We start from the raw sequence: 26824 nt of genomic DNA on the forward strand, positions 1-26824 counted from the left end.
CTTTAAAATAAAATCTGTGGTAAAAAAGAAAGCAAATTGCAGAAATGCAACATTGATTCATGGTTGTTCCTGATTTCCTACTAAACCATTTGCATAAATCTCAGAAAAAAACAAAACAAAACCTCATATAAATCCTGGTCCGAAGAATAGAATATGGATTAATTCACACTTTAACAAACAACAAGACCTGGAAAATTGCATTGTCTAACATTTCCAGACCTTGTTTGAAGATCAGAGTCTGTGCAGGAACATGCACAGATGTTTAGGTTAAAAATCAAAGGCAAACTCAAGTTTTCACTTAAAGGCATCCAGACTGTAGATACTTTATTTAAGGCGCATGTGGCAAGAAAATAAACAAATCCTCGAGCTTTACTTCGTCTTCAAAAGGTCAAAGTTCATTGGTTGAGGGAGAAAAATGTCCGTTTTATCTCTATCCATAACGCTGGAGTTGTCCAGATTTGACGCTTTGAGGATCATCCAAATGTTGAAATGCAAAACTATAAAAGCGTTCCAGTGTTTTGTCACCCTGGCAGAGGAACAGCCATGAATTCCCACTGTGATGAGAAACCAAAGCAGAACCCTGTAGCCGGCCTGCAGTGTGGCTCCGCGGACGCAGAAGTTACCAGAAACTTCTTCGTGTGAACGCGTGAAAGATCCCTGCCACAAGGGAGCGATGTTTTACCTGTTGAATATGCCTGAAGGTCATTTTCCGCCGGTTCATCTTCATCCACTTTTTCCGGGTTGATTGTCAACAGCGGCTTCAACCCTTCTTAAACTGTCTTGTTCACTGCTTTTCGTGCTACTCCCTGGTGTGGAGCGTGTTGACAGGCCCACTGCTGCCAAACACGGCTCTAACTTTATGAGGAAAGGCTTGATTTACACTGAAAATATCACGGAAGCTCAAGACAACTGCGTGGAAAAACATGATGCAGTAGATTGAAAGGCCAGATTCCCCCGTCAGAGAAGTAAAGACTTTGGAATTATGGCCAGCCTGATTAGCAGCGATTGGTTCCCATCCCATTGCACTTCTTTAGGGTGCTTTGAGAGGTTTTGAAGGTTCAACTGGAAGTTCTTCAGTGGCCTTCATAGGCGTGTGGTTGTTGGATTCCAGTAAAGATTCCCACTCCCTCGGTTTCCATCTGTGAACATGGAGCAGCGATGGAAACCTGAATCATCTCACCCAGTCTGAAGTCTACCAGGCTCTTCAAAGTGTGGCCGCCGTCTCCTCATCTGTCGGGGACTCCTGGGAGGTTCTGCTGCAGCCGGGGGCAACGGCAGCAGAGGCTGCCTGAGGGAGGCTCTCCACAGGGCCGGGAGCGTCATCAGGCCCTGGATCAGTCTTCCTCTTCTTCCTCACATGATGGTGATGCTTCTTGGACTTGAGGTGAGCTGAACAGAGCAAAGAGGGGACACATTACTTCATCTGGACAAATGTGACGCAACGTTCTGACCTTGTGATGCGTTGAAGCTTCACCTGTCCACTCCAGGTCACCGATGATCACCTTGTCACACGCGTCGCACGTGTGGTGGCTTCGTTTGTTCTTCAGCGCCGCCCCCTGCACTCTGATTGGTTCCACAGCTGGGGGCTCACCCTGATTGGTTGAACAAAAGACAACAAGTTATAGGCTTTGATAGACTGTTCATGAAATGGCTTGGACTGGATGGACTGGGGTTTCTTTGTTTTATGTAAAGTGTATTATTAGTAGGTTAGTATTTGTTTGGATCGTATGCGTCAGGACGGGTCGGACTCAAATCAATTTGGACTTCAATTCAAGCTCCAACAGAAAGACAAGAGGAAAGGAAAGGAAGGAGGATGGGATGTAAATGCGCAGATAAATGCGTAGATAAAAGCAAACTGGGTGAAAACGGAACAAAGACAGTGGAAAACGACAGATGAGAGTAAAGCAGAGAAGAAGAAAAGGTGCGTGAAAGGAAAAGAAAACAGAAACTGGAGCACAAAAGGTAAAAGTGACAGTAGAAAGGAAGGAACAAAGGCAGAAGACGGAGGGAGTGGAGGCAAAACGAGGTCAAGGCAAAACAAAAAGAAAAATGCAGAGAGAGAAAAGCAGCGGGGAGGAAGACAACCAAATGAAAGAGGGAGTCGCCAGGAAAGAAAGGAGAGAGGGAAGAAGGGATTGTCGAAGGAGGAGGAGGAGGAGGCGCTGGCCGGCCCGACAGACAGAGAGGCCACACCTTCCTGAGCCGCTCCAGTATCTGCAGTGCAGCGTCCAGCACCGTCTCCTCCCACCGAGACACGTCCGTCACATCCAGGCCGTACACCGCCGGCACGCTGTCCCCCGGTCCTGCACACACACACACACACACACACACACAGAATGCTGAGCCTCTCATGCTGTGCGCACACACAGGCTGCATTTAACGAGGCCGATGCAGCCTGCCAATAAAAGTAATTAGTGTTTTTTCAAGGCTAATAGTATGATTTAATTAAAAGTTTGCTCTGCTGGTGTTTAGTTTTTCCACCGCGTATTTATGATTAAACAGGCGGAGAGGCCGGTGAAATTGTTCGACAGCGTTTTCGAGGGCGTCGTATCAATTTTACATTGAGTTTAATACGGAAAACATAACAAACGGCATGACGTCCGTCGCACCAGAGAGACGAGATGAAGCACCGGCTGCGTCCTCATACCGGGAAGTTCCGGTGCTTTCATCCGCCTGGAAGCAGCGGCTGAGCATGTGTGAGGCTGCAGCCGACGCCAGTATGAGCCCAGTGCACACTGGGAAATGCACCGGCACGTCGGAGAGAGCGGCCGCTCCCCGAAGCTGTCAACCTGCTGACTCACACTGGCTCGATAATGTCTCCCTCCCTCCCTCCCCTTCCCTCTCCTGCACCGTCTCTCTCGCCATCAGTCTCACTCACTCTCTCTCTCTCTTCCTCCCACCCCCATGTTTGTATTTTGCCCCAGTCAGCAGTCTAAAGGCCTCAGCACTAAACAGCAGCGTGGGTCCCTGCCCTGCCCGTCTGTCCCCCGTGTTTGCCCGTCTATCCGCCCGCCCGTCTGTCCATCTGCATCGAGCACCAATCGATTGGAGACACTTGCGCAGAGAGCGAGAGAAAGAGAGAGGGCAAGAGAGAAAGAGAGAGAGAGAGTTGTCCCCCATTGTGTCTCTCAATCCTGATATTAAACAGATTTTTGATGAGCTACATTACAAATGTATAGTTTTGTGGCAATTGACCCCAAACTGTAGAAAGAGGAGAAGAAAAATGGCAGAAAATCTAGTTTGACACAAATGGGCGTGGCTTACATGTGGTACTTAAAGGCGGCAAAACATTCTCTCAGAAGAGTGATTGTGGTTTTCAACCTTCACACAGGTCATGAGGGTCAGAACAATAAGCAGGAATCTACCTTTTATAGATCTGAGCTGAATATGAAATTGAAAACAAATGAATTTCAAGCAAAAACAGATTCCAGTGCGTTTGTGCCCGATGAGGTCAGACGCGCGCACACACACACACACACACACACACACACACACACACACACACACACACACACACACACACACACACACACACACACACACACACACACACACACACACACACACACATTGACATACAAGTACGAAGCTGCATGGCCTGCATCGGAGACGTGTGTGTGTGTGAAGAGGTAGAGGAGGCCGAGGAACAACAAGCTGAGTTTCCTCTGACTGAGTGAAAACACACACAAACATCAGAAAGACGTGTGCGTATCGCTATAAATTGACAGTCGGTAAGCCAAGCCGCATCCCTGAGTATTGTGTGGTGTGTGTTTATACGGCGCGTAGTCACACACTCATCAGGGTGTGTGTTTGCACTGTGTGTATCCTAAAAACAGTAGTTGAGTGTTAATCAAAGCCTTTCCTGGGGCATGGTTACTCTCTGTGTGTGTGGGTGTGGGTGTGTGTGTTTGTTTGTCTTGCTCTGTGTCTTTTGCCCACAATAGCGAGCAGGTGGTTGTGACGAAGCGTCACCTGGCGTATACCTGAACCAGACGCCGCCTCGCCTCGCAGTCCTCCTTTAGGTCCTCTAATGAATACTTAACCTGGCCAGCTGCTCTGCTATTCCCCGGTGTTCCCACTATCTCTCTTCTTTACTTTGTTCTGTTATCTCGCCCGACACCCCCCGACTCCTATTTTGCAATCGCCCGCCTCCTATGGGGCCGAGGTAAATAAAAGGGAGATAGGGGGGCGGGGTTGGGTTGCCAGATGCTGGATAGACAAACCCCCCCCTCCTTCCTGCCTCCTTGTTTAGGGCTCGGGTGAAATTTAACTCTGCTAATCCACTCTGGAGTGAATGAAAGTTGATAAGAGAGAGACAGAGGGACAAAGAGCAGGGTGGTCAGCCCGGCAGATCTCACACACACACACACACACACACACGCATGCACGCACGCACACACACACCACAAACTGTGAGTGCTCCCTTTGAGGCGCACAGGGGAGATCGTTTTGCCAACAAGAAAGTCCATCTCACGTCGCCGGGCAGCTGCTGCCAGCGCAGTGTGTGTGTGTGTGTGTGTGTGTGTGTGTCGAAACAGTAGTCCACCTGTTGCAACAAGCGGCCAAGAGTCATTTGCTGCCTTGTGTTTGCTGAGTGAGGATGTGTGCCTGTGTGCCTGTGTGCCTGTGTGCGTGTGTGTGTGTGTGCGTGTGTGTGTGTACTTGGGCTGTGAAAACTAACCCGCTACAGTCTGGCTGCGGCGTTCCCGGCCCAGCTGTGCTTCTTTGGCCGACATCCACACGGCAACTCGACAGCTGCTTCCATTCATTCAAAAGAATTCCTCTCGTCCTCTTCTTCTTCTTCTTCTTCACTTTTTGTTTCCCCGGCTTGTTTGATGTGTGTGTTGTTCACCTTTGATTCCTCCCCTGAGGCAGCAGAACCTCTTTTCTTCACCTTTCTCGTTGCCTCAGTGGTAGAAGCTGAAGTATTTCCCTCCTGGTTGTTTTCACAGCTACAGACACATTGAATGATAAGGATGATGAAGATGTCAGTTTCTTCCCTTTGTGTGCATTGAATCGAACACCTTCATCTCCTCTCTGCACCTCCTCCTTTCCTTTCCTCTACCTCCATCACATTCTGCTTTTCACCCACTTCTGTCTTTCTCGCCTTCTCGTCTATCTGGTGGGTGAAACTGAGGTCTGTGTGTGCGTCTGTGTGTGTGTGTGTGTGTGGTGACAGCAACGTCTCCATGCAGGTAGGCTGCCAGTCACACATGTCAATACGTGTGTGTGTGTCTGTGTGTGTGCGCGCGTGTTCTTCACACGTGCTTGAAGACAACGGCCCACACTCGGCCCACACCTGTTGCCTCGGCTGGATCATGTTACGCGACTATCCATCCGTTCATACGTCTGTTCCTTCACTCTCTCCATCCTCCTCCTCCTCACTCACATTAGCGACTAAAACATACAGACACCCGTGTTACTTAACACTCACACGGCCTCAGTCAAACTACACCTGAGTATCCTGGTTACAGGTAGGTATGTAGCTGTCTGTGTGTGTGTGTCTGTGTGTGTCGGTGTGTGTGTGTGTGTGTGGGCAGCCATGTGTGTCTGTAGGGAATACAAACAAAAATGCTTGGAGAGTGCTGGAGCTCCCTGCATTACACTGTGTTCTTATTAAAATTGATATAACCTCAAATTACCGTTTGCTTTATGGCCAATTAAATCCACTAATTAGACGCTCCCTTATAACGGGGCACACACGCACACACACACACGCACACGCGCACACACACACACACAGAGCAGCTTCGGTTGATTGGAGCCCCGTGGCGCTCTCAGGCTACTGGGCGGAGCCTGTGAGACCAAACGCCACCGATTGGTCAGAAGAAGAGAAGTGGGGACGCGTTTCAATTTAAACATACGTGGTCATACAGAGCAGGAAGTGACGCGGTGCAACTTCCCTCGCTTGAGAGAGCCACATCATTACTTCTCGATGCCTTAAGTTTGTAGGATCAAATCTGTACCCTTCAGGCTGCGTGATCACGTCGGGCGTCTTCTATACGTTTGAACATATACGCTCAGTAAAGGCTCAGTGCTCAGACCGGCCGACCCTCTCCGGCCCCCCTGTCCTTCTTAATCCGTCTTTCCCTTTGACCCACTAATCTGGGTCCGCTCGGGTTGCTCTGTGCAAACCCCGCTGACCCCTCGCTGCCCGCGTTTGTGTGGTCGGGGCAAATTCCTGGCAGCTCTGTAATGCTTCAAGAGATTAGCGTGCTCAGCTGAGGCCTGCCAGCGTCTGTGTGTGTGTGTGTGTGTGTGTGTGTGTGTGTGATACTCTGGAGCTCAGCGAGAAGAGAGAGAGAGAGAGAGAGAGAAAAAGAAAGAAAGGAGGTCAGCTGTCACGGTAACTGAGGTGCGACCAAGGGGTTAAATGGCAAAGTGTTGGGCTGAAGCAACTCTAACAGAGGGGACGTAAGGTCAAGAACGTCCTGGGCGAAAAAAATTCCAAGTCCCGCAAAAGGAGACATGCTTCTGAGACAGATGTTAGTGTGTTTGACGATCATCTTGGACCGCTTCACTTTATGCTTTCAGGCCTTTTGTGTAAAAAGTAGCATTTTTCCTTCCTTGCTAATTATACTGCAAACCAAAACCGATCCACAAAACTAATCTCGGTTTGACAGTATTTGGGAAAAATCACCAAACTAACAGCCTACAAGCATCGGCGACCACTGAATGTCCAACCTTTTTAAACGCCGCCCACATTTCTGGATTATCACATTCCCAGCAGCTCTGAGCATAAACTGACGTCAAAGCGATGCATTGTACCTTCATACAGTATGTAACGACACACACACACTAATATACTAATGAGCTCATGTACAAAAGCCGGCTCCTCCCGCCTACGCGTGCGTTTGGAGAGCATATGGCGTGTGTGGCGGGAAGGTGCGCCATAAGAGAAACGAGGGGTGTTGAGGTTTAGGGCCCGGCGAGGTCTAAGCCACTTGGGCCTAACAGGATTAGGAGTCTGGGTTTACTGCAGGGCGTCCAGAAGAACACACACACACAGACAGACAGACATACGACTTTATGTACATGAGCTCTTCTGGCTTTTGGGTGTTTGCGGCGAGTTATGGCGAGCCACACAGAGGTCAGAGGTCGGCGATGGCTGCGGCGGGCGGGTCCGTCGGTTCTGCAGTAACAGACACTCTGGCACGCGACCAAATGCCATAAATCATCTGTGTGTTGGGCTGTGTGAGTGCAGGTGTAATATGGAACTGGAGGCTGAAACATTATCGCATCTGTGACATGATGCTGGACAAAATCAAATCCATACTGAGGAAATTAAAGCGCCCCATTTCCATAATTTAAACATTGTGCTATTGACTTCTCCCGTTATATTCACAATCACGCAGGCTTTAGAGCCGTAGTACAGTTTGAAATGTGCAAAGCGGCAAAAGTTTCCCCTTTGAAAAACCTCCGGGCGAACAAAAATCAAACTAAATACATAAATATATACATATTAAAGAGGCCTTAGTGCGCTTATGCTTTCATTTGCTTTCAAATTATACGGGAAAATGACTGAACGTATTGACATCACACACACACACACACACACACACACACACAGGTATATAAACAAGTTAATATAGTGGTTGAGAGGCTTATTGTGTGACTAATGGAGTGCGTGACTCTCATCTTGTTAAGATGAGGGCCGATTGCTACAGAAGTGGACTGTGGGGAACACACACACACACACACACACACACAACACACACACACACATACATACACACACACTACGGCTGGTGTGACTGATGGGCACTCACGTTTAAGGAAGCGATTACGGACCCATTTATTCTGTTTGCGGGCGTAACGCCTGGTCGCAATCTTCAGAGCTTCGACACCTAAAGAGACACAGAATAGAAGGAAGGAGGGAAAAAAACCCTTAAAGATGAGTTTACTGGTTCCATCAGCCCACACCAGTTCACAGATCAATGAGTCCAAATCCACCTCTGTGACCTTGAAGGGGCGTCTCCCTGACCTTTTTCTCTGAGCGAGTCTCTCTCCTGCTGGGTGCTGCTTTCAGGAGCGGTCAGGTATTCGTGAAACTCCTTAAAGCCAATGGACTGGAAGATCCCGTGCTGATAGTCCTGACTGAGAGGAGAGGAGAGGAGAGGAGAGGAGAGGAGATATTACCCACCAGGGAGTTTTTGTTTCTCCATCTTGACATTTCTACACTGGTTTCACCTTCTCCTCCTCTCTCTCTCTCTCTCTGTCCTTCCCTGAACAACATTAGTCGCAGGAGCAGATGTGAGGCCCTTCGGGGGATAAAGTGACAAACTGACATTAAGAGGAACTCTGGCACTGGCGGTGACACCCTGAGGTGCTGGGATCCACAGCTTGACCAAGGAGACGGCAAACTGCAGTGCATCAAAATCAAGGTTACGGACAGAAACACAACAAACCTGCTGATCCCAGAGACAGAAGCTGGCTGCCTTTGTCACACAGGGACCTTCTCCTCCAACGGCAAATGTGATTCTTTATTCTATTTAGTGATGTAAAACGATAGAGCCCTGGTATATTTTTGGCTATCACTTCAAGCAAACCTTCTGTTTTTCCACTTTTTAATCATTTGCTTTAATTTCAACAGCAATTCCAATAACGGTGATAAAATTAGAACACCAGGGAACAGAAACGAGGAGGGGAAACAACTGAAATAAATTTTGCCGAGACAGAAATTTGAGAGCGACGACTGAGCACAGGAAATGCAGAGTGGATGGAGGGGGAGAGGGGGGGGAGAGGGAGAGAGAGAGAGAGAGGGAGGGAGGGATTTGACCTTGATGTCTGGCCACAGCGGACAGGGATGGAGACGCAAGGGTAAGAATAGAGACAGAGAGAGAGAGAGAGAGGGAGGGAGAGCCAGGGAGAGAGGGAGCGAGAGAGAGAGTAGTAAAGTGCTTAGTGATCATATTGCTGAGAGGGCAATAGTGGCAGAGACAAAGGAAGGGGGGGAGGAGGGGAGGAGGGGGCGCTGGCTGATGAGGTGGGATGGGGTGATGGGGTGATGAAAGGAAGGAGGGACCAAAGAAAGGAACTGGCGGCATCCTGGCCACCGCTCCACCATCGCACCCCCCACCCCCCCTGCAGCCACGCCACGCCCTGACACTCAACTACACACGCACACACACACACAGCTGGGACATCAACAGAGCCCCGAGCAGCGTGGCGTCTGTGTGTCCGTTTCAGCAGTGCACATGCGTGTGAACCCTCCAAGGCAGGGGAGCTTGATGCTCTGCTGAGGGCTTTGTGGCACGACAGGCACCAGAGAGCTGCAGCTTCCATGTCCGCAGAGCGGCACATTCTCAGGGCAGGGACAGTAACTATCCCCCGTCTACTGCCTCAAATGCTACAGTGCCACGGTGGAAAGTTTGAGTCCAGTTAAAAACGGATCAAAACTGGTAAACAGGTAAAACTGTGGAGAATACATTTTCAACATGTGAAATTCAGCCCAAACCCCAAAAGTAGAATCAGATGGGCCAGTTGGGCCTTCGTGGAGGTATGAGCTTGTGCTTGTACTTCCTGCCCATGTAGAGCTCATATTAATGCTTAACGCAGTATGAAATTGCTTGGTTCATAATGTTTATTGGTCTGGAAAGCAGAAAATAAAGCGCAGAGCAAAACGTTCCATCAGATTCCGACGCAGTAGCGAGTCCCTGGGAGCAGAGTGGGATCAGAGCTCGCAGCCTGATGCAGTCGGTCTGCTGTAGTGCAGGACCGCGCTGCTGCAGGTAAAACTGGCCGTTACACATAATGCAGCATTTGCTCCTGCAGATAAAAACGTTTCTTTCCTTAAGTAAAACTAATGTCTGTTAAGTGGAGATGTCAGTCGTGACATTTTCCATGTGGACCCTGAGCGGTAATTGAAGGACGATCAGAGATCCTTCAGCCTGGACAAATTGTCCTCTGTGTGTACTGCACACGCAGTGCATGAACGTTACAGCGCAGGAAATCAAATACATTTAAGCTGGAGCAAATCCTGACATCTTCCTATTCTGGAACACAGATCAGCAACCTTCATTATCCCACATGATATTCATATACCATACGTCTAAGTCTCCATGATAAACATCCATGCTCATCACATCTCCATGGAGACAAGAGACAAATGACTGAGTAACTGAACATGGACACATCAGGTCCAACACATATTTTCTTTTTTGGGTTGTTTTCCCACTTTGGAATGCCCAGATTCCTGTTCACTTGCGTGTTCACGTGCGTGTCTGTGTCGAGTTCAGGTCTCAAACCCGGCACACTGACCGCACAGTGAGAGTCTGCTGAGGCCAAAACCATTCTGCACAAACCAGCTGCAGGCTTCTATATCACAGCCAAACAGTGACTTCTGAGCACAGCTGATAATTGTGTGAAGCCCGACGTGCCAAAGTGAAACGGTGTTTCAAAGATGATCCTTTACTGGAACTACACTAAGTATTTATTTCATCATCAATGTGTACCAGAGAGGATGGTGACACGTTCCTTCAGGGTGGGATAAGAACCCTGCGGCTCTGAAGGTAATAAGCACCAATCACCTGATTCCCCTGTTGGTGCTAATGCCGTGCGGGGGGAGCTTAACTCTGCAATTACTGCAAATCACCAGACATCCCGGAGAAATATCGGCCTCAGCGGAGCAAAAACTGCATCAGTGTGGTCTGAATCTAAATTGGTCTCTTTGTCCTTTGGGGAAAGACAGCATGCACAGTACACAGGACAAATAAATAAAAGTACTGGACTCAGTCCATTACGCTAAAGATAAAAGAGAGGTTATCTCTGTGCGTTCATCTCTCAGGAATGTCAAACCTTCATCAAACGGAATTCGGACAAACTTCCCACAGAACAGAAACAACCTGCAGGATCTGAAACTTAACGACTTTCACGCGGCAGGAACTTTCTCTCTGCTACGATCTCTGGGCTGCTTCAACTTATGGGGCGATGCAGGGAACTGATGGGGACGCACAGACGTGTCGGGTTCAAAGGTCATAAGGAAAGACGTTCTGTGATGAGCTCTGAGGTCACTTTAAACTTCCTATACGTCCTACAAAGTGGATGACTGAGATGAACCTTCATGAAGAACCAATAGTTCCTGCTGTGGACAGTTCCGGGTTAAGGGGTTTTGAACTTTAGGTCCAAAAGCACTTAGTCACAACTCTTGACATCAGTAAATTGAAATTAACACGAGGTACTAGGGGCTTCCGTTTCGTTACCTGCGATCTTGGACTTTCTGCTGATTGTAGCGGACGTGGAAATCCCGCAGCTCCTCGATCAGTCCTGCAGACAACATCTCGTCTACGCGAGCGTCCAGCCGTTTGTCCAGAGCTGTGGCACAGCAAGGGAGGGAGGGAGGGAGGGAGACGAAGGGGAGACAAACAATGGCTGTTAACGGCAAAACAAGACACACACACGAGCAGCTTATTGATGTTCACGCGTGAGCATCGACATTTCCGTTGCTCTGATAAATAGGAATTGCTGCAAAATGAAAAATCAATGCGACCCTCTGCTCCTCACCGTCCATGTCGGCGTGCAGCCAGAAGATGCAGGGGTCTGGGTATCTCAGCGGGCCGCCGAGCCCGTCCCCTCCCTGCTGCCCCCTCTGCTCCTCCAGCCAGCGACTATGGGGGACGCCCGTATCTTGATGCACTTGCAGGCTCCTGCCGATGAAAGTGGAGGAAGGAGAGTTTGGATTCAGTGAGGATTGGTTTCCCCTCACAGATGGTGTTTACCTACATAATTGATGTCATAGAAGTGTATTCCCTTTCCTTTACGGGTATAAGGATGACTACCTTACATATAGGCGGCTGGAAATGAACATGAGTGAGTGGAGGGGTCTTGATTCTGAGAGCAGCTCAGGTGGAGCACTCAGGCTCAGATGAGTGGCTCCTTGGATTTAATGTCAGAAATTCATCTCCACTTCTGATACATGACTGATTATTGCTTTCAAAACGTTATAAGTACCGACAACGTCCCATCGCCCTGTGTGTGATGTTGTAGTCGACCGTTATGCCTATTTAACTGACTGATGTGTTTGTTGATTTGATACTAAAATGTTAAAATGATCTCAGAACTGCTGGGTTATTTAACGGAGCACAAGGAGACAATTTTCAGACTAGCTTCTCCTTTAAAAACAAACAGAAGCCGAAATCGGACGGTGTTAAAATCATTAGAGGAGCAGTGACATCGTGGAAAAACAGGAGGCCTGGAATTTTCTCCCAAGGTTGTGGGAGGGAAAAACAATCTGACACGGTCGTTAATCGAGCGCTTCTCTTCTGAGTTTGATTCCTCTATCCGTGTGTCTCTGAGCGGCCGATGCAACATCACGTATGTGAGCCCTAAAATGGTTTGCTGAGCCGAGGTGATGTGAGTTCACCGTGCACCCGTCCTGTAAATCAAGGACAAAAGCAACGCGGCCACAAATGTATTCCGGCCCTGGGAGCAGCCTGAATGTTACAGTGTGAGACGATCAATCTGGTGGACATGGTGGGAGTAGGATAGTGATAAAGCAGAGGGGGGAAACGGGAACGCCACTAACTTTGAGGACGCCGACATTTAAAAACCACGACAGGCTCTGGAGTCGTGCCCGAGGGCGGAGGTCACGGAGGAAAAGACGCCTCCTGACAGCCGGAGGAGCAGGTTAACCTAACCCGCTCACACACACACACACACAGGGCCGGAGAGCGCCGCCTGCATCACATCAGCCCTGTCTGTTAGTGTGTGAGTGTGTGTATCCCTGCGTGTGTAAACTCGTCTTGTCATTGCTGATTGGGTGGAGGTTCTATTCTTCGTGAGACCTTTAAGACTCCGTACAAAACAAAACAATGTCACGTATACATACAAACGCATCACAAGGACGCGTGTGTGTGATGTAAATAAGGTCTCATACCTCCACCAAGGCCCCACAGCCCTCTGATCTCACCTTGCTATCTTGCGCGCGTCGTTGGGGTGCAACATGGCGGCCATGTCGGGGTCCACCTCCGTCAGCTTCTTGTGCAGCTCGGCTCCTCCCAGTTTCTCCAGCGCAGACTTTCTGCTTTGAGCTCCGCCTCCTCCATCCTCCGGCTCCTCGTTCTCCTGCTGCGAGGGGGGAAATTCAGGTAAAGGGTTTAGAGTCAAAACTGCAACACGCCGAGGAAGCTGCATCCTGCCTGACATTTCCGATTCCCACGCTGACAGACACGCCGCCGCCTCTTCCCACGCAAGTTACAACTGAAGAAGCCTCTCAACATAGAAGGGAAACAGTGCCATTGTGCGACACTTCAGGCGTGTATTTGATGTTCCCCGTTGTTTGCTTTACATGTTGGCGAATCCGATCACACACAGGCGGAGACATGTGAGCAGCGCCGTGCCACCGCTTCGATTTAAGAGGCTAAGTGAAGGCAAGTGAGACAAATGAGTACATGAATTGATAATAATGAGAAGATGCGTCAAGACGACAGAGAGCGTGTGTGTGAGCGTGTGTGTGTGTGTGACAGTGGCTGCTTTGGTCCTCACCGTTGTGTCCAGCAGAACTCTCCACAGCAGGGACTCGATGTAATAGTTTGTTCCTCCCACAATGATGGGCAGCTTGTTCCTGCTGTGCATGTCTTCTATGTTAGAGCGTGTTAAGGAACAAGCAAACACACACACACACACATCACACACATCACACACATGCCGCTCATACACGGACAATTTAACTGTTGTTTTCACCCCTCCACTTTAGCACAAACACTTAAGAAAATAATGCCTTTGGCTCGTTTGTTGCCACGGTCACCAATATTCACATCACGTTAAGTGTTTGGTCAGCGAGCGTGTTGTCTGACTGTTGGCGTCGACTTAAAGAGACGGCGCCAGCAACCAGTCAGAGAGAGGAGAAGTGGGATCAGTGGCCATGTTTACGTAGAGCGATTACGCAAAGTGGAGGTGGTTCAGATTGCAACACTGGCACGGCGAGCGGCATAATCTAGGTTAGTCTGAGTAAACATACGTCGATTTCAATATAATTATGTTTACATCTTTGAAAAGAATCTGTTTATGGTGTAACGTAGTCTGATTTCTTCGCCGCGTCCAAACTGGCAACAAACCGCAGACAGTGAAACAGCGAAGGAGACGGACAAACACTGGCTTGCTCGGCTTCTAGTGGGCGTGTGTGTGTGTGTGTCTAACCACATGTGTGGGCAGGTGGATTCAACATCAACACGCTTTCCCCACAGATAAGCACCGTATGTAGGTTTGTCTTGATGGACAGGCGTCAACAAGTCTACATTCAGCTTAGATGTGTCCCCGCAGCATGCTGGGAAATGAAATGGCTGGAAAATCAGAACCCAGTCATGGGTCGGGGACGAGGTTCTGGGTGCATCATGTGATGACAGCACCATGTCCATGTTCTGGGAAACGCCCAGGGTCGCCCCGAGAGGCCACTTTGTGTAACTGCACCAAGAGCACCCCTACGAGGGAGATTCACTCCAACGTGCTGGACATCAAGGTCTGTTTTTGCTCTAAATGGCTTTAACTTCATGAGGAAAAGCTTCATTAACCTACACGGAACTTCAAAAATCTGTAAATCCACATTAAGAGTTGCAGTAAAAGCTTAGTAAAAGGTTCTACTGAAAGAACGGCCTGTATCGTGTTCGATGCTGAGTGGCAGAACGAGCCCGGTGCAATTTCATTGACGCAGGAGCGACAGCAGCAGAGTCACTAAAGGGTTAAAAGATTCTATTTATAAGAACCAGGCCCCATAAAAGTAAAAGCTTTTAAATGGCGAATCAGCATTAAAAGTCAATAAGGAGCTTTTTTTCATGACTAATGGGCAGCAGTGTGATGCTCACTGTTCACTCTTCTTCTTTTGCTCTCTCTCTCTTGTCAGCACCTAACAGTGCAGTGTGGCCAGTAAGATGATCCACTCGCCCACTGCAGTCATTCACTGTGACCGCATGCACGACTGCTCAGCCTCAGCCTGCTCCTCTTCCTCCTCTTCCTCATCCAGCAGCCTTCGGGGTCGCCTGGGCTCGATAACGGCCTTCATGACAAACTCGATGCGAATCAGCCCGCCACATCAGTGCGGAAAATATCACTATATCGGAATTCAAACGACAAACCCTCCTGGACACACAGATGAAGAGTCTGCAGCCACACCTTATTTCCTCTCCTCCCCCTCCTCTTCCTCCTCCTTCTCTCTCCATCCTTCCCTTTCTGTCGCATCTCCTCTCCCTCCCACCTGCTCGCCCACCTCCTCTCCTCTACCCTGGGATAATTAAATAACCACTCAAACGAGATAAAGCCTCATCAGCCGGCGTTCCTCGCTCTCTCTCCCTGACACACACACACACACACACACACACACACACACACACACACACACACACACACCCCTCCCTGCGTCACTTTGCTTGAAGAGCAGAGGAGCAGGAGGTGGCTGGAGGGGAGACGGCGGAGTATCGCTGACAGGGAGGGGGGAGGGGTTTATGCGACGGGCAAATTGAGTGAAGGATTGATGGCTGATGATGATGATGATGTGCCGTCGTGTTCGCCGGCTCGCGTCTCGGAACTTCTCGAGCTGTCGGCCCTCTTCATCTCCTCCACCCTCCTCCTCCTCCTCGTCCTATCAGTTACAGTCGTGGAACGCGGCGCCGCTCTCCCCTCTAATCTGTATTCAGCTCTCTCCCTCTCTCGTTCTCTCTCGCCCACCGGTGGGCTCGAGCTGCACTGAGCCTATTCTTAGAGCTGCTGCATCCTGTCGCCGCACTGGTGCATGTGTGTGTGCACGTGTGTCTGTATATGTGTGTGTGTGTGTGGTGTGGTGGGGGAGGGGGGGGGGGGGGGGGGGGGGATGTGTGTGTGCCAGCCTGATCTATTAATACCGTCTCTAGTTATCGCCTCCTCTCTCCACATCTGTGTGACGGCCGGTGACTGCGGGAGGGTGTGACTGCCCGATGCAGGCGCGTGTGTGTTTGTGTGTTTGTGTGTGTGTGTGTGCAGACACACCGCAGACTCAGACTCCTATTAATATCATCTCTAGTGATCTCTCCCTCTCTTTCCCTCCCTCTCTCTCCTCAATTTCAGTGTAACATCTGCAGCTAGACACATTGACAAAACCAGGACACAGCAGACACACACACACACACACACACAACACACACACACAAACACACACTGACGAGAAAGAGATAAATCAAGTGAATCCCGTCCCAGTAGTCACCACTTAACGTGCAGTGGAGGGATGTGACAGGGTGATAGCGTGTGGGTGGAGGTGTTACGGAAAATAGCGTTCCTCCGATTTCACAGACTTCCAGGAAGGATATAAGAGCTAGGGCTTTGTTCCTGAAGTCCACGACCGTGTAGCTGCTGACCACAGGGTCCATGAAGCTGATCATGTGATGTCTGCACTGAGCGCGCTCCTCCGCTGTCACTTTATTGGTGATGACGTCCAGACCCTCATACACCTGAAGGGGAGACAGAGCAAAAGGGAGGAGGGTGAAAATAGGAAGTCTGTTATGTTAAAGCAGGTTGAATTGAGCTGCAGGTAAAATCTTTCAAGTCTAACGAATAAGCTCTGAGTGGGAGCATGATGGGAATTCTCTGCATCAATTCCTGGAAAGGCGTGTAAAAGAAAAGGGAACATTTCAGTGAGATGTGGATCTATCAGTGGAGGGGCCGGTCTGAGCACCACGCGGAGCTGCAAACGCAACGCCCCTGAGGAAGAGGAAGAGGCGACAACCGTGGCCACGTGAGACGGCTCGGACTGTTCCTGGAAAACACACACCTACCTCTGTCCATCTTACATCACCGAGAGAGAAGGCAGGGGGGGGGGGGCTTTGTGAAATGTGACGGCCGGGTGTCACAGCGAGCGCACACACGCACGCACACGCACACGCACACGCACACGCACACGCACACACACACACACACACACACACACACACACACACAGAGGTTTGGCTGTGATCATTTTCCGGTCCGTTGTGCACACAGACTCGGGCATTCAAAGCCTTTTATTTTGAAAAATCAGACGCTCCTTTAGACTCGACTTTAAACTTTAAAGTTAATTTCTAGCGCCGCTGTAGTTTGTGTCAACCTGAAACCTCCAGCGTGTGACCGAGGTGAGGGGAGCCTGCTCGGGGCCTCGGACATTCCTGTGGTGTGGAGGGCACAGCAGGGGTGTGTGTGTGTGTGTGTGTGTGTGTGTGTGTGTGTGTGTGTGTGTGTGTGTGTGTGTGTGTGTGTGTGTGTGTGTGTGTGTGTGTGTGTGTGTGTGTGTGCGCGTGCGTGTGTGCGTGTGTGTGTGTTTGCTCACAGCGCAGCTTGGAACAGGCAGGCTCGAGCTAACGGGAAGAAAACGCTCCATAACAAACCAGCGCGCCGACTGACCGGCCCGGAGAGCCAAACACCTGTGGGAGGAGGAGGCAAACAAGATGCCTCCTTCAGGCTCCTGGACCTCCGTGGGAGTTACTGTGAAACAGGATATGAGGAGATGAGCCCCGACGAGCTACAGGTCAGATAAGTGACAGATTAAAGCAATGCTGGCTGTTTGGTGATCTGGTACAGGAGTATTTGGAATGGACCCTGATGGACACACACACACAAAGATCCATGGAGAACACGAAGAAGCTTGTGGACTTCACTGTTCCTGAAACGTCGGTATTTTGCATCACGATCATTACAGCGCAACGCATTTCTATTCCTAAATTGGGACCAAATATCAACAAAATGCTCCAACTTCTAAGAACACCGCCAGTGACCCAGTTTGGACGTAGATGTCTGCAGGAACACGTGCATCTACATTGGGATCGATGGCGTGTTGCTCTTTGGTGACTTCATCCATCAACCTGTTTTCTGCACCTGCCTATTCCATGTGGGGTTGCCAGGGGAGCCAGCAGCTCTCGCGTCCACAGACAGGCCACCAATCACATAGTTCACACCCAGTCTCCAGAGTTTGGAGTACGCTTGGCGCACACACACACACACACACACACACACGCACACGCACACACAGGATGGGGAGGAGACGAGAGAAAGACCTGAGAAGAGGATACAACCTGGAGGAGCCTCGAGTGTGGTGAGACATTCGAGACCTGACGAGTACGACTTGTTCGGGGGAATCAGAATGCAGTGCGTTCTTAAAGGTACAGTACCTGAAATGTCCTCTTTCAAACCCTTAACCGGCCCCTGAGATTTGTGCATTAAACACAGGGGGATCGTCAAGGCGATGATGCTCAGATATCGCCGTGACTGAACGTTCCACCTCCACGTTCCTCTCTTGGTTTTCACGTGTGTGTGTGTGTGTGTGTGTGTGTGTGTGTGTGTGTGTGTGTGTGTGTGTGTGTGTGTGTGTGTGTGTGTGTGTGTGTGTGTGTGTGTGTGTGTGTGTGTGTGTGTGTGTGTGTGTGTGTGTGTGTGTGTTGGAGCCAATGGACAGAAGACGTGAAAGTCCTCGGGTCCAAATCTTACATCTCAACAGTGCATCATTACCGACCGTTTCATCCAATACAAAACATATTGGGTAATCAATTCAACCACGCGTTGTTACCAATCATATCCATGGCAACAGTGTGTGTGTTTGTGTGTTTGTGTGTGTGTGTGTGTGTGTGTGTATGTGTGTGTGTTTGTTTGCTCATTCGCTCTCCAGCAAACCCAAAGTGGGGAGGAGGGCAGGACGCAACAACCCAGCCTAATAAATTATTCACAGCGGCACTGAGCGACACCAGAGTCGGCCAAGGGGAGGGGGGGGCTGGGGGTGGAGGGGATGGATGGAGGGATGAAGAGCAAATGAAGGAGGGCGAGGGCTTGAAGGAGGTTTGGAGAGAGGAGTGTGTAAGAAGCAGAGATGAACAGACAGACTGACAGACAGAGGAGCACTGTGTACTTGTTACAGAGAACAGGATGCTCCCCTGACAAATTTACACACATTACCCCCCCCCCCCCCTCCTTCCTCACGCACACACACACACACACACACACACACACACAACCACAGACACACAGATTGCACAGACAGGATGATGGGTAAGCAGAAGGCTGGCAGAATGGTGTCGAGAGCAAGACAGAGACGCACAGAGTGAGCAGGTTTGGACCGAGTTGGCATTTGTCAGTGTGTGTGCGTGAGGGAGAGAGAGAGAGACAGAGTGAGAGTGGGCGGGGGGGAAGGGGTGTGTGTGTGTGTGTGTGTGTGTGTGTGTGTGTGTGTGTGTGTGTGTGTGTGTGTGTGTGTGTGTGTGTGTGTGTGTGTGAGGGTCATGTGTGTCTCATTTTAAGCCACGCTCCACACACTCCTTTCCAATTTACACACATTTCATTAACGCCGTGCTGGGAAGCCAGACAAAGGCCTCATTTAAACACACACACACACACACACACACCTGACAAAATGTACACAAAACTTATGCACTCTACTTCTCTTTCATTCAACAGTTCCTCTTCCTTTCCTCTCCCAGTTTGGTGTTCCAACTCTCACACCACCTTAAGGTCCGACCACACGGCCATCATGAAACCTCATCTAAATGGCGGAAGAACTCACAACGTAAAGCAAGTGAGACAACACAGCAAGAATCGCCCAGTAAGCGAATTCACTTGATTTCCAAAACACACACTCATGGTTTGTCATCATTTCTGCTCTTGTTCATCTCTGCTTCTCTCCTCATTTCGTCCCTTCTCACCAGACACTGATGGAACACAGCTAACTCTTATGTAATCGCTTTGTGTGTGTCTGTGTGTGTGTGTGTGTATGCATGTGCGTGTGCGTGTGTTCAAAAACAGATCGAGGTGATTTTAATTCAGCCTTAATGAGAACAAGGAGACCCGGGAGTGAAAGCAGGGGAGGGGGGTAAATCAGAAAAATGAAAAGTGCGTCTGGCTGCAGAGGAGGAGGATGAGGAGCGAGCGAGCGAGCGAGCGAACGCTTCAGGCGCAGAGAACCAGAGTGAAATAAAGACCTCCACTCCAGACGGTGGAAATGAGCTACAAATTGCAGCGTCGCCGGGGCTCAGAGCCACGAAGGCATCGGCGATAACAATCAATGTCCCCTAATCGTCTTTACTCGTGTCCTCTGGAAACGTTTAAGAGGCCGACGAGGATATGAGGAGAGAGAAGAAGAGGGGAGGCCTTCAATTCACCTCTGAACTGTGCAGAGATGTTTCGAAATACAAGCTGCCATAATGCCTCAGTTCAATCATCGTGTGTGACAGTTTGCCCTCACGACCACCTGTAGAGGAGCGATGACCTCATAGTGTTAGCGTAGCCCAACCTCAGCCACTTCTGGACTGGAACCAGAACCAGAACAGCGACGTGACTCATCGTGCCGACGTCGCTGTGAGTTATTCTCTGCCGCAGACGTGCGTCTTCGCCCTCTAAGCGACTGAGTTGAGGGCGTGTTAGCGGTGAAACCAGAAACGATTGGCGTTCCGTTCGTCTGCTCCGCTTCCACGCGTCGCCACCGCCGCTGATGGACCGCAGTGGAAACTCCTGCTTCTTATGTGGGTTCAGGCTGTGGAGCTTCAACGCCCGCGACTCGCTTTAAAATGGATGTGACCGGCTTCTGTGTGTGTGTGTGTGTGTGTGTGTGTGTGTGTGTGTGTGTGTGTGTGTGTGTGTGTGTGTGTGTGTGTGTGTGTGTGTGTGTGTGTGTGTGTGTGTGTGTGTGTGTGTATGCGAGACAATGAGCTCAGTGTTCGTGCCCTGCAAAGCCTGCAGCCGGCCCGCCTGGCCAACCTCACGCCCTGCACGAGACAGCTGTTCTACATGAAGGGGGGAGGAGAGGGGAGAGAAAGAGAGAGGAGGGAGAGAGAGAGAGAAAAAGACAAAGTGAGAGAGGAGAGAGAGAGAGAGACAGAGAGAGGGAGAGACACTTACTGTCAGCGACGGCCAACAGAGAATAAAAGGAGACGTTTCAAAGTCGTTTGCCAAGATTAACCTGCTATTAAATGTATTTTAAGACTTAATTCCTCCATCAGTACAATCAACCGCCCGAATGTTCCTCTATACCACAAACTGGGGGGGGAACAAAACTTTGTTGCACATTTGAAGTAATGAATTGTTCATTTGAAGGTGTAATGTGTGTTTTAATTGGATCAGTGTGAGCAGCCGGAGAGCATTTAGGGAGCACAAGTTAAAGACTTCATCCATGTTTCGCCGAGTCCGGGGTCAGGTCCATTCAGGAAAAGCTGGGTGGAGCGCGCCTCTCTCTCTCTCTCTCTCTCTCTCTCTCTCTCTCTCTCTCTCTCTCTCTCTCTCTCTCTCTCTCTCTCTCTCTCTCTCTCTCTCTCTCTCTCTCTCTCTCTCTCTCTCTCTCTCTCTCTCTCTCTCTCTCTCTCTCTCTCTCTCTCTCTCTCTCTCTCTCTCTAAAACGCTACACGTAACGGATTTGGATCAATCGGGGGGGGAACGCATGCACCATCATCGATCAAATCCCAATGTAAAGGTGTTTCTGAATGATTCCTGTCTGGTCTGGGGGAAGCTGAGGAGCTACGGAGCGGCTCTGCTTGGAGGACAGACTGTGTTGTGTTGTGTTGTGTTGTACGTGGACCTCCTGCAGTCTGGAGGAAAAGGAACGCAATGTTTTCACACAGTCACAGCCGATAATATCAAAGTCCATGTGAATCAGATCATCCGGGCCCAGAGTCCAGCTGGGGGAGACGTCCTGTCCTCCGCCTGACCCCTGAGCGCGACCTTACAGTCGCCGTCCTCTCTGAACCTCTCCTGTTACACCTCCTTCCTTCAGAGAAAAGCTCTCTCCTCGCCAGTTTCCTCCATCCTCCTCCCTCAAGGCGCCGCCCTTCAACAACTCATCCCTCTCTCTTCCTCCCCTCGCTCTTCCTCTCTGTGGGGAATGGCCCAGTAATGCCAGACTAATAAATCATTCATGGCGTTGCTCCCGCCCGCCCCCTTCCCTCCCCCCTTCCCTCCTCAACCCCCTTCCTCCATCCCACCATCATCTTCTCCCCTCGCCGCTTTCCTGTTGCGACCGCATCACCGCACCCACAGACTGCACACACACACGCATGCACGCACACAGAGAGAGGGAGAGTTAATCGGCCCCGGCATGTTCCTGCACAGGCTCGGATCGCTGAAAAAGATCCATGATAAATCAGATGTGGGAGGCAGCATGGACGACTCACCAAAACAAACAGATACGTCAAAGCCCAGACGGGTCACAGCCACACCAGACAGAGAGAGAGAGAGAGAGAGGGAGGGAGGGAGAGAGGGAGAGAGGGAGAAAGAAGGGAAGAGGAAGAGAGAGACAGACAGAGCTAGAGAGAGAAAGAAACGGAGGGAGAGAGAGAGAGATGAAGAGGGAGAGAGGGAGACAGAGCTAGAGAGAGAAATGGAAGGAGGGAGGGGTAGAGAGAGGGAGGGAGAGAGAGAGAGAGCAAGAGAGAAGGAGAGAGACAGAGAGAGTGAAATGGAGGGGGGAGAGACAGACAGAGCTAGAGAGAGAAATGGAAGGAGGGAGGGGTAGAGAGAGGGAGGGAGAGAGAGAGAGCAAGAGAGAAGGAGAGAGACAGAGAGAGTGAAATGGAGGGAGAGAGACAGACAGAGCTAGAGAGAGAAATGGAAGAAGAGGAGGGGTAGAGAGAGGGAGGGAGACAGAGACAGAGAGACAGAGAGAGAGAGAGAGAGAGAGAGAGACAGAGACAGAGAGACAGAGAGAGAGAGAGACAGAGAGAGAGAGAGAGAGAGAGGTGAGTGTGAATGAAAGGGAAACATGGCAGCACAGTTTTTGAGTGTGGGATGTGTTTAGGTGAATACGCAGATGAGCAGTTGGTGTGAGTGTATGTGTGAGTGAGTGAGTGAGTGTGTGTGAGTGTATATGTGTGTGTGCCTCTGGGCATTAATAAGCACATAACCTTTACAAAGAACAAGCTCCACATGCAGAGGCAGAATCACAGGACTGTCATGTGTTAAACTTTACAACTTTACAGGCCTACGGGGGCCGAGATGACACATGACGGCTTTCACGCCGCTCACATTCCACACATAATGAGCCTGACAAAGTGCGTTTCCCTTTGTCTCGCGCCTCAACGCTCATCTCTCCACTTTAGGACAATATGGCGGCTTCTTCTTCTTCTTCTCCTCCTTCTTCCACAGATGCATCAAGCGAGGGTCATCAGGCACCAATGCTGCCGACGCATCCAACGACACACAGAAGCGCCGGTCACTCCGGTCGGTGCATGACCCGTTAACTCTCCCTCCTGCGACCTCTGACCTTTTCTCCGACCCTCCCGACGCCCCCTCAGCCTGGAGACCACCCCCGTGTCACCCTGTAGTCATAAAAACTTATGGAGAAATGAGCACAAGCCACGTCTCCATCTATAGGTGCAGCCTCCATTACTCAGATCTCAGTTTTGCGTGTCACTACCCTGCCGGGAGTGAAAACACCACGAATATCCACTTTTTTTCTTTTTGGGCGCTGTCTGAGGGGGGCCACCAACCCCGGTGGTCCCCGGTGCCCACTTTAGGACCCGGCGGTTGATGCCACAGGCCGACGGGGCTAATTCCCTGACAGTACAGCACAGCATGTGTGCGTGTGTGTGTGTGTCTGCCATGGATAGTATGTTCATTTAATGAGTGAATAATATCCCCCTGCATTTCCAATGGACTGTGGGCAGAGGAGGGGGGGGCAGGGGCCGGGAGCAGAGGGGGGGGGGGGGTAGGGGGGGATAATAACACAATAGGAGTGTTGGGGAGTGTGGGAACCGATTCCCGGCGGGACAATAGGCACTTCCCCGTGGCCACAGTGTGTCCATTCACTATCAGCTGCTGGGCCGGAGCAGCACGGCGCTGAATATGCACCAGCTCAGCACAATGCCGCTTTCTCCCAAACAACACCAGACTGTTTCCTCTTCCAAAGACAACACAGGGCCGGCTCTAGCCTACACACAGCCCCGCTCTCGCATCAGCGCTCCTTCTCTCACTCCATCTCTCTGGCTCCCTCACACACACACACACACACCAGCAGCGGGGGAGCAACAAGGCCAGAGATTGTAGAGATAGGCTGAGTCTAAGTAGGCCGCGCGTTTCTCCTCCTGTTGCTGTAGGGAGATATTCTAGGCTGAAAATGTTATTAGTGTAACCCAGTTTACCCAGTGCCAGGTGACTGCTGGAAGAGCCGCTCCCCGCAGAGACAGACGCACGCGCACACACACGCACGTACACACACACATTGTCAAGGACGCCGCTCGATGAAAGGCAGCGAAAGGGGGGACGAAGCTGCATTTACCGCGAGAGAAAGGCGATGAAACAGTCGCGAGTACAGTGTGTTCAGGTACACACAGACATGGAAAAACTTTTGTGCAAGAGTGAGAGAGAGTGTGTGTGTGTGTGTGTGTGTGTGTGTGTGTGTGTGTGTGTGTGTGTGTGTGTGTGTGTGTGTGTGTGTGTGTGTGTGTGTGTGTGTGTCCTGGGCTCCAGTTTGACCCAGACTCTAGCCAGCATCCAGCCTCTTCTTTTGTGTATGCCCTCTAGTTGCTGTGGCAACGGAGCCTGAGAACCAAAAAGGCCAGCCGCGTCATGGAGAAGAGAGTGAAATGACGCAGGCGTGAGAATGTCACCGCGTAGTCACATACACTCTCTCTCTCTCTCTCACACACGCACACACCCCCCAACCACCACCACCACCACCACACACACACACACACACACACACACCCACACACACAAAGCTTAGCCTGTCATTTCAATACAGATTAGTTAAATAGGTTTATTATGCTACTACGTACTTGATTGATTAATAAATTGATTGATAGTAAAGTCCACTTTACTGTAACAGAATTTTTTTTGACTTGCTGTGTTTGCATACATCTACTATTGATTCTAATACTGTATACATCACACTGTGTATCTGTATATCATGTTTCCTTTGTTAGTTTGTGCATATTGGCTTTTACACTGTGCACTGCATTCACTGGATATTGTTAATTTGTGGCACAGATCAGACAAACGCAAAGACATCATTTACAGGCACACCACAGCCTGACAGGACACATTAACACGTCCTACAACGTCTCCACTGGTGTCACCACAATACAACAACCGTCTGCCACTCAAGTACATCCAGGCAAGTCTGCAAGTATCTGCTCCCACTGTGGATGACATCATCTCTTCCAGTGTTTCTTATTGAACAACACTAATGCATGCAGGGCCATGTAGGAGAGGATGCACAGGACCACAGGGATCTGCACCACAGAGGAGAACAGAATGTGTCTTCACGTGTACATAGACTGACCCTAACACAACCTCTTGTTGTTGTTGTTGTTGTGTATCTTTGGCAGGATGTTTCAGGAACAAAGCAGATCACACAACAGGACTGACTAAGGGTGCTCGAGTCCCGCAGAGTGGGGAAGATATAAACAGACCGATGGTGATGTGTCTCCTTAGATACACAGAAGCGCAGTGATCGATGATGAGAATCCCGATTATCATCAATGATCGTAACATGCACGCAAGCTACTATAGCAACAACAATACATTAAAAGCATCGTGCAGTCACACAGTCTAACTTTACGTGTTTAACCTGTGCAGTTGTATCATTATCTACTCTATAACATCTTCTTGGTGTAGATGTATGATTCGTCTCGTAATTTGAACAATGAATCGCACCGAATGTCAGAAGGATTCGTTGCTACGTTCTTCCTCAGATTGTATGACAATCAAACAGTTTAGCTGAACACTGTGCGTTGAGAAACTTTGATTAAAATGACATCGAGCTAATCTACTTTAATCTGTCTGAATACGTCCTTATATTTGTCCTTTTTTGGTGTTTTTATTCCGCTCAGAAGCGTCATGGCGGCCGTGTCAAGGACTCCCAGCTCGTCCCCCCGCGGCCCCGCGTCTCTTACCTGCATCGAGTCCGCGCTGATGATCTCTCCCTGGGCCCGCTTGCCGATCTCGATCGCCAGTTTGGACTTCCCGGTGCCGGTAGCTCCTAGAATCACGACCAACGACGGAACCGCCGCTTTCCGAAGAGCACACTGCACGCGCCGAGTGGACGCCGCCATGATGCCGCTGCTCGGTGCCCAGCTGACGGTCCGGCGCATGCGCGGTAGACGCAGAGAACAGAGGTGGGTTCTGTTACCAGGCAACAAGCAAGCGTTACTGTGGTAACGCTGACTGATGGTGGACGGGTTGAAAAACTAAAAAAAATAAGAGATTTCGAGGGTAAAATCGAAACGTTAGGAGAATAAAGTTATAATATTTTATGAAAAAATCGAAGTAATCACAGGAATCAGTCATTTTAATTCAAGAAAAAAATTGAAATGTGAAAATAATGAAGTTGTAATTGAGATAAAAGTCGAAATGTGTTAAGATTTAGGAAAACATTGTGAGAATAAAGTCATAATGTACGAAGAATATAGCTAATTTTAAGAGAACAGATGCATTTTTTATGTCCTCATGTTAGTCCCCCCTGATGTAAATCACACGCTCTGATTGGCTGAGCTGCCAGCTCATCCTTGTCCACTTACCAATCACTGATCCACATGAATCCCAGTCCAGCCGAGCTAACTCATCAGGCATCAGGTGGACTTTTTACCCCTAAACAGCCCGGATCCCCTATAACATTTATTATGTTTGAGCCTTTGCAGAGAAGAATGAGGAATAGTTGATGTTGTTTCTATGGAAACTGATGGAGCTCAGCAGCCGTGAGCAAAGATGCTTGTTGCCATGGCAGAGATGCCAGGATGCGTTGCCTTGGAGACTGTTCAGAACAAATGCGGGATGGGGAGGAGGAGGGAGATCTGTGTGTGTGTGTGTGTTCACTCAAACAGGTGGTTTATCATGGAAAATTATGTTGGCAGCAACAAACGTCCCAGGTTTGAATCTTTAATGTACAACAGGTCTCAGGTCCTCTTCTGGTCTTCTGGTC

The 26824-nt window shown here is 49.9% G+C and overlaps 1 protein-coding gene across 1 annotated transcript; it reads right to left on the minus strand.

Moving 5' to 3' along the window:
• Nucleotides 1-530: 530 nt before the first annotated feature.
• trit1 (tRNA isopentenyltransferase 1) lies at nt 531-25980 on the minus strand. The gene is made up of 11 exons (XM_076150030.1): nt 25800-25980; nt 16272-16412; nt 13483-13581; nt 12908-13065; nt 11503-11645; nt 11202-11313; nt 7985-8097; nt 7770-7847; nt 2194-2303; nt 1475-1592; nt 531-1389 (listed from the first exon to the last, which is right to left on the minus strand). Exons 1-11 carry the CDS (start codon nt 25956-25958, stop codon nt 1205-1207), a joined length of 1416 nt encoding a protein of 471 aa, XP_076006145.1. The 5' UTR covers nt 25959-25980; the 3' UTR covers nt 531-1204.
• Nucleotides 25981-26824: the final 844 nt, after the last annotated feature.

The sequence above is a fragment of the Genypterus blacodes genome, unplaced genomic scaffold (genome assembly GCF_046128005.1).
Source record: "Genypterus blacodes isolate CSIRO-AG114 ecotype Tasmania unplaced genomic scaffold, CSIRO-AGI_Gbla_v1 ptg000048l_1, whole genome shotgun sequence".
Lineage (NCBI taxonomy): Eukaryota > Metazoa > Chordata > Actinopteri > Ophidiiformes > Ophidiidae > Genypterus > Genypterus blacodes.

Bases quoted from the DNA above. Each gene is read 5' to 3' on its own strand.
- trit1 (XM_076150030.1), bottom strand. From the start codon at position 25,958: ATGGCGGCGTCCACTCGGCGCGTGCAGTGTGCTCTTCGGAAAGCGGCG. The intron at 16,413-25,799 runs GTAAGAGACGCG...TCTCCCCTTCAG, and splicing joins TCAGCGCGGACTCGATGCAG to GTGTATGAGGGTCTGGACGT. The intron at 13,582-16,271 runs ATATCCTTCCTG...ACACGCTCTAAC, and splicing joins GGAACAAAGCCCTAGCTCTT to ATAGAAGACATGCACAGCAG.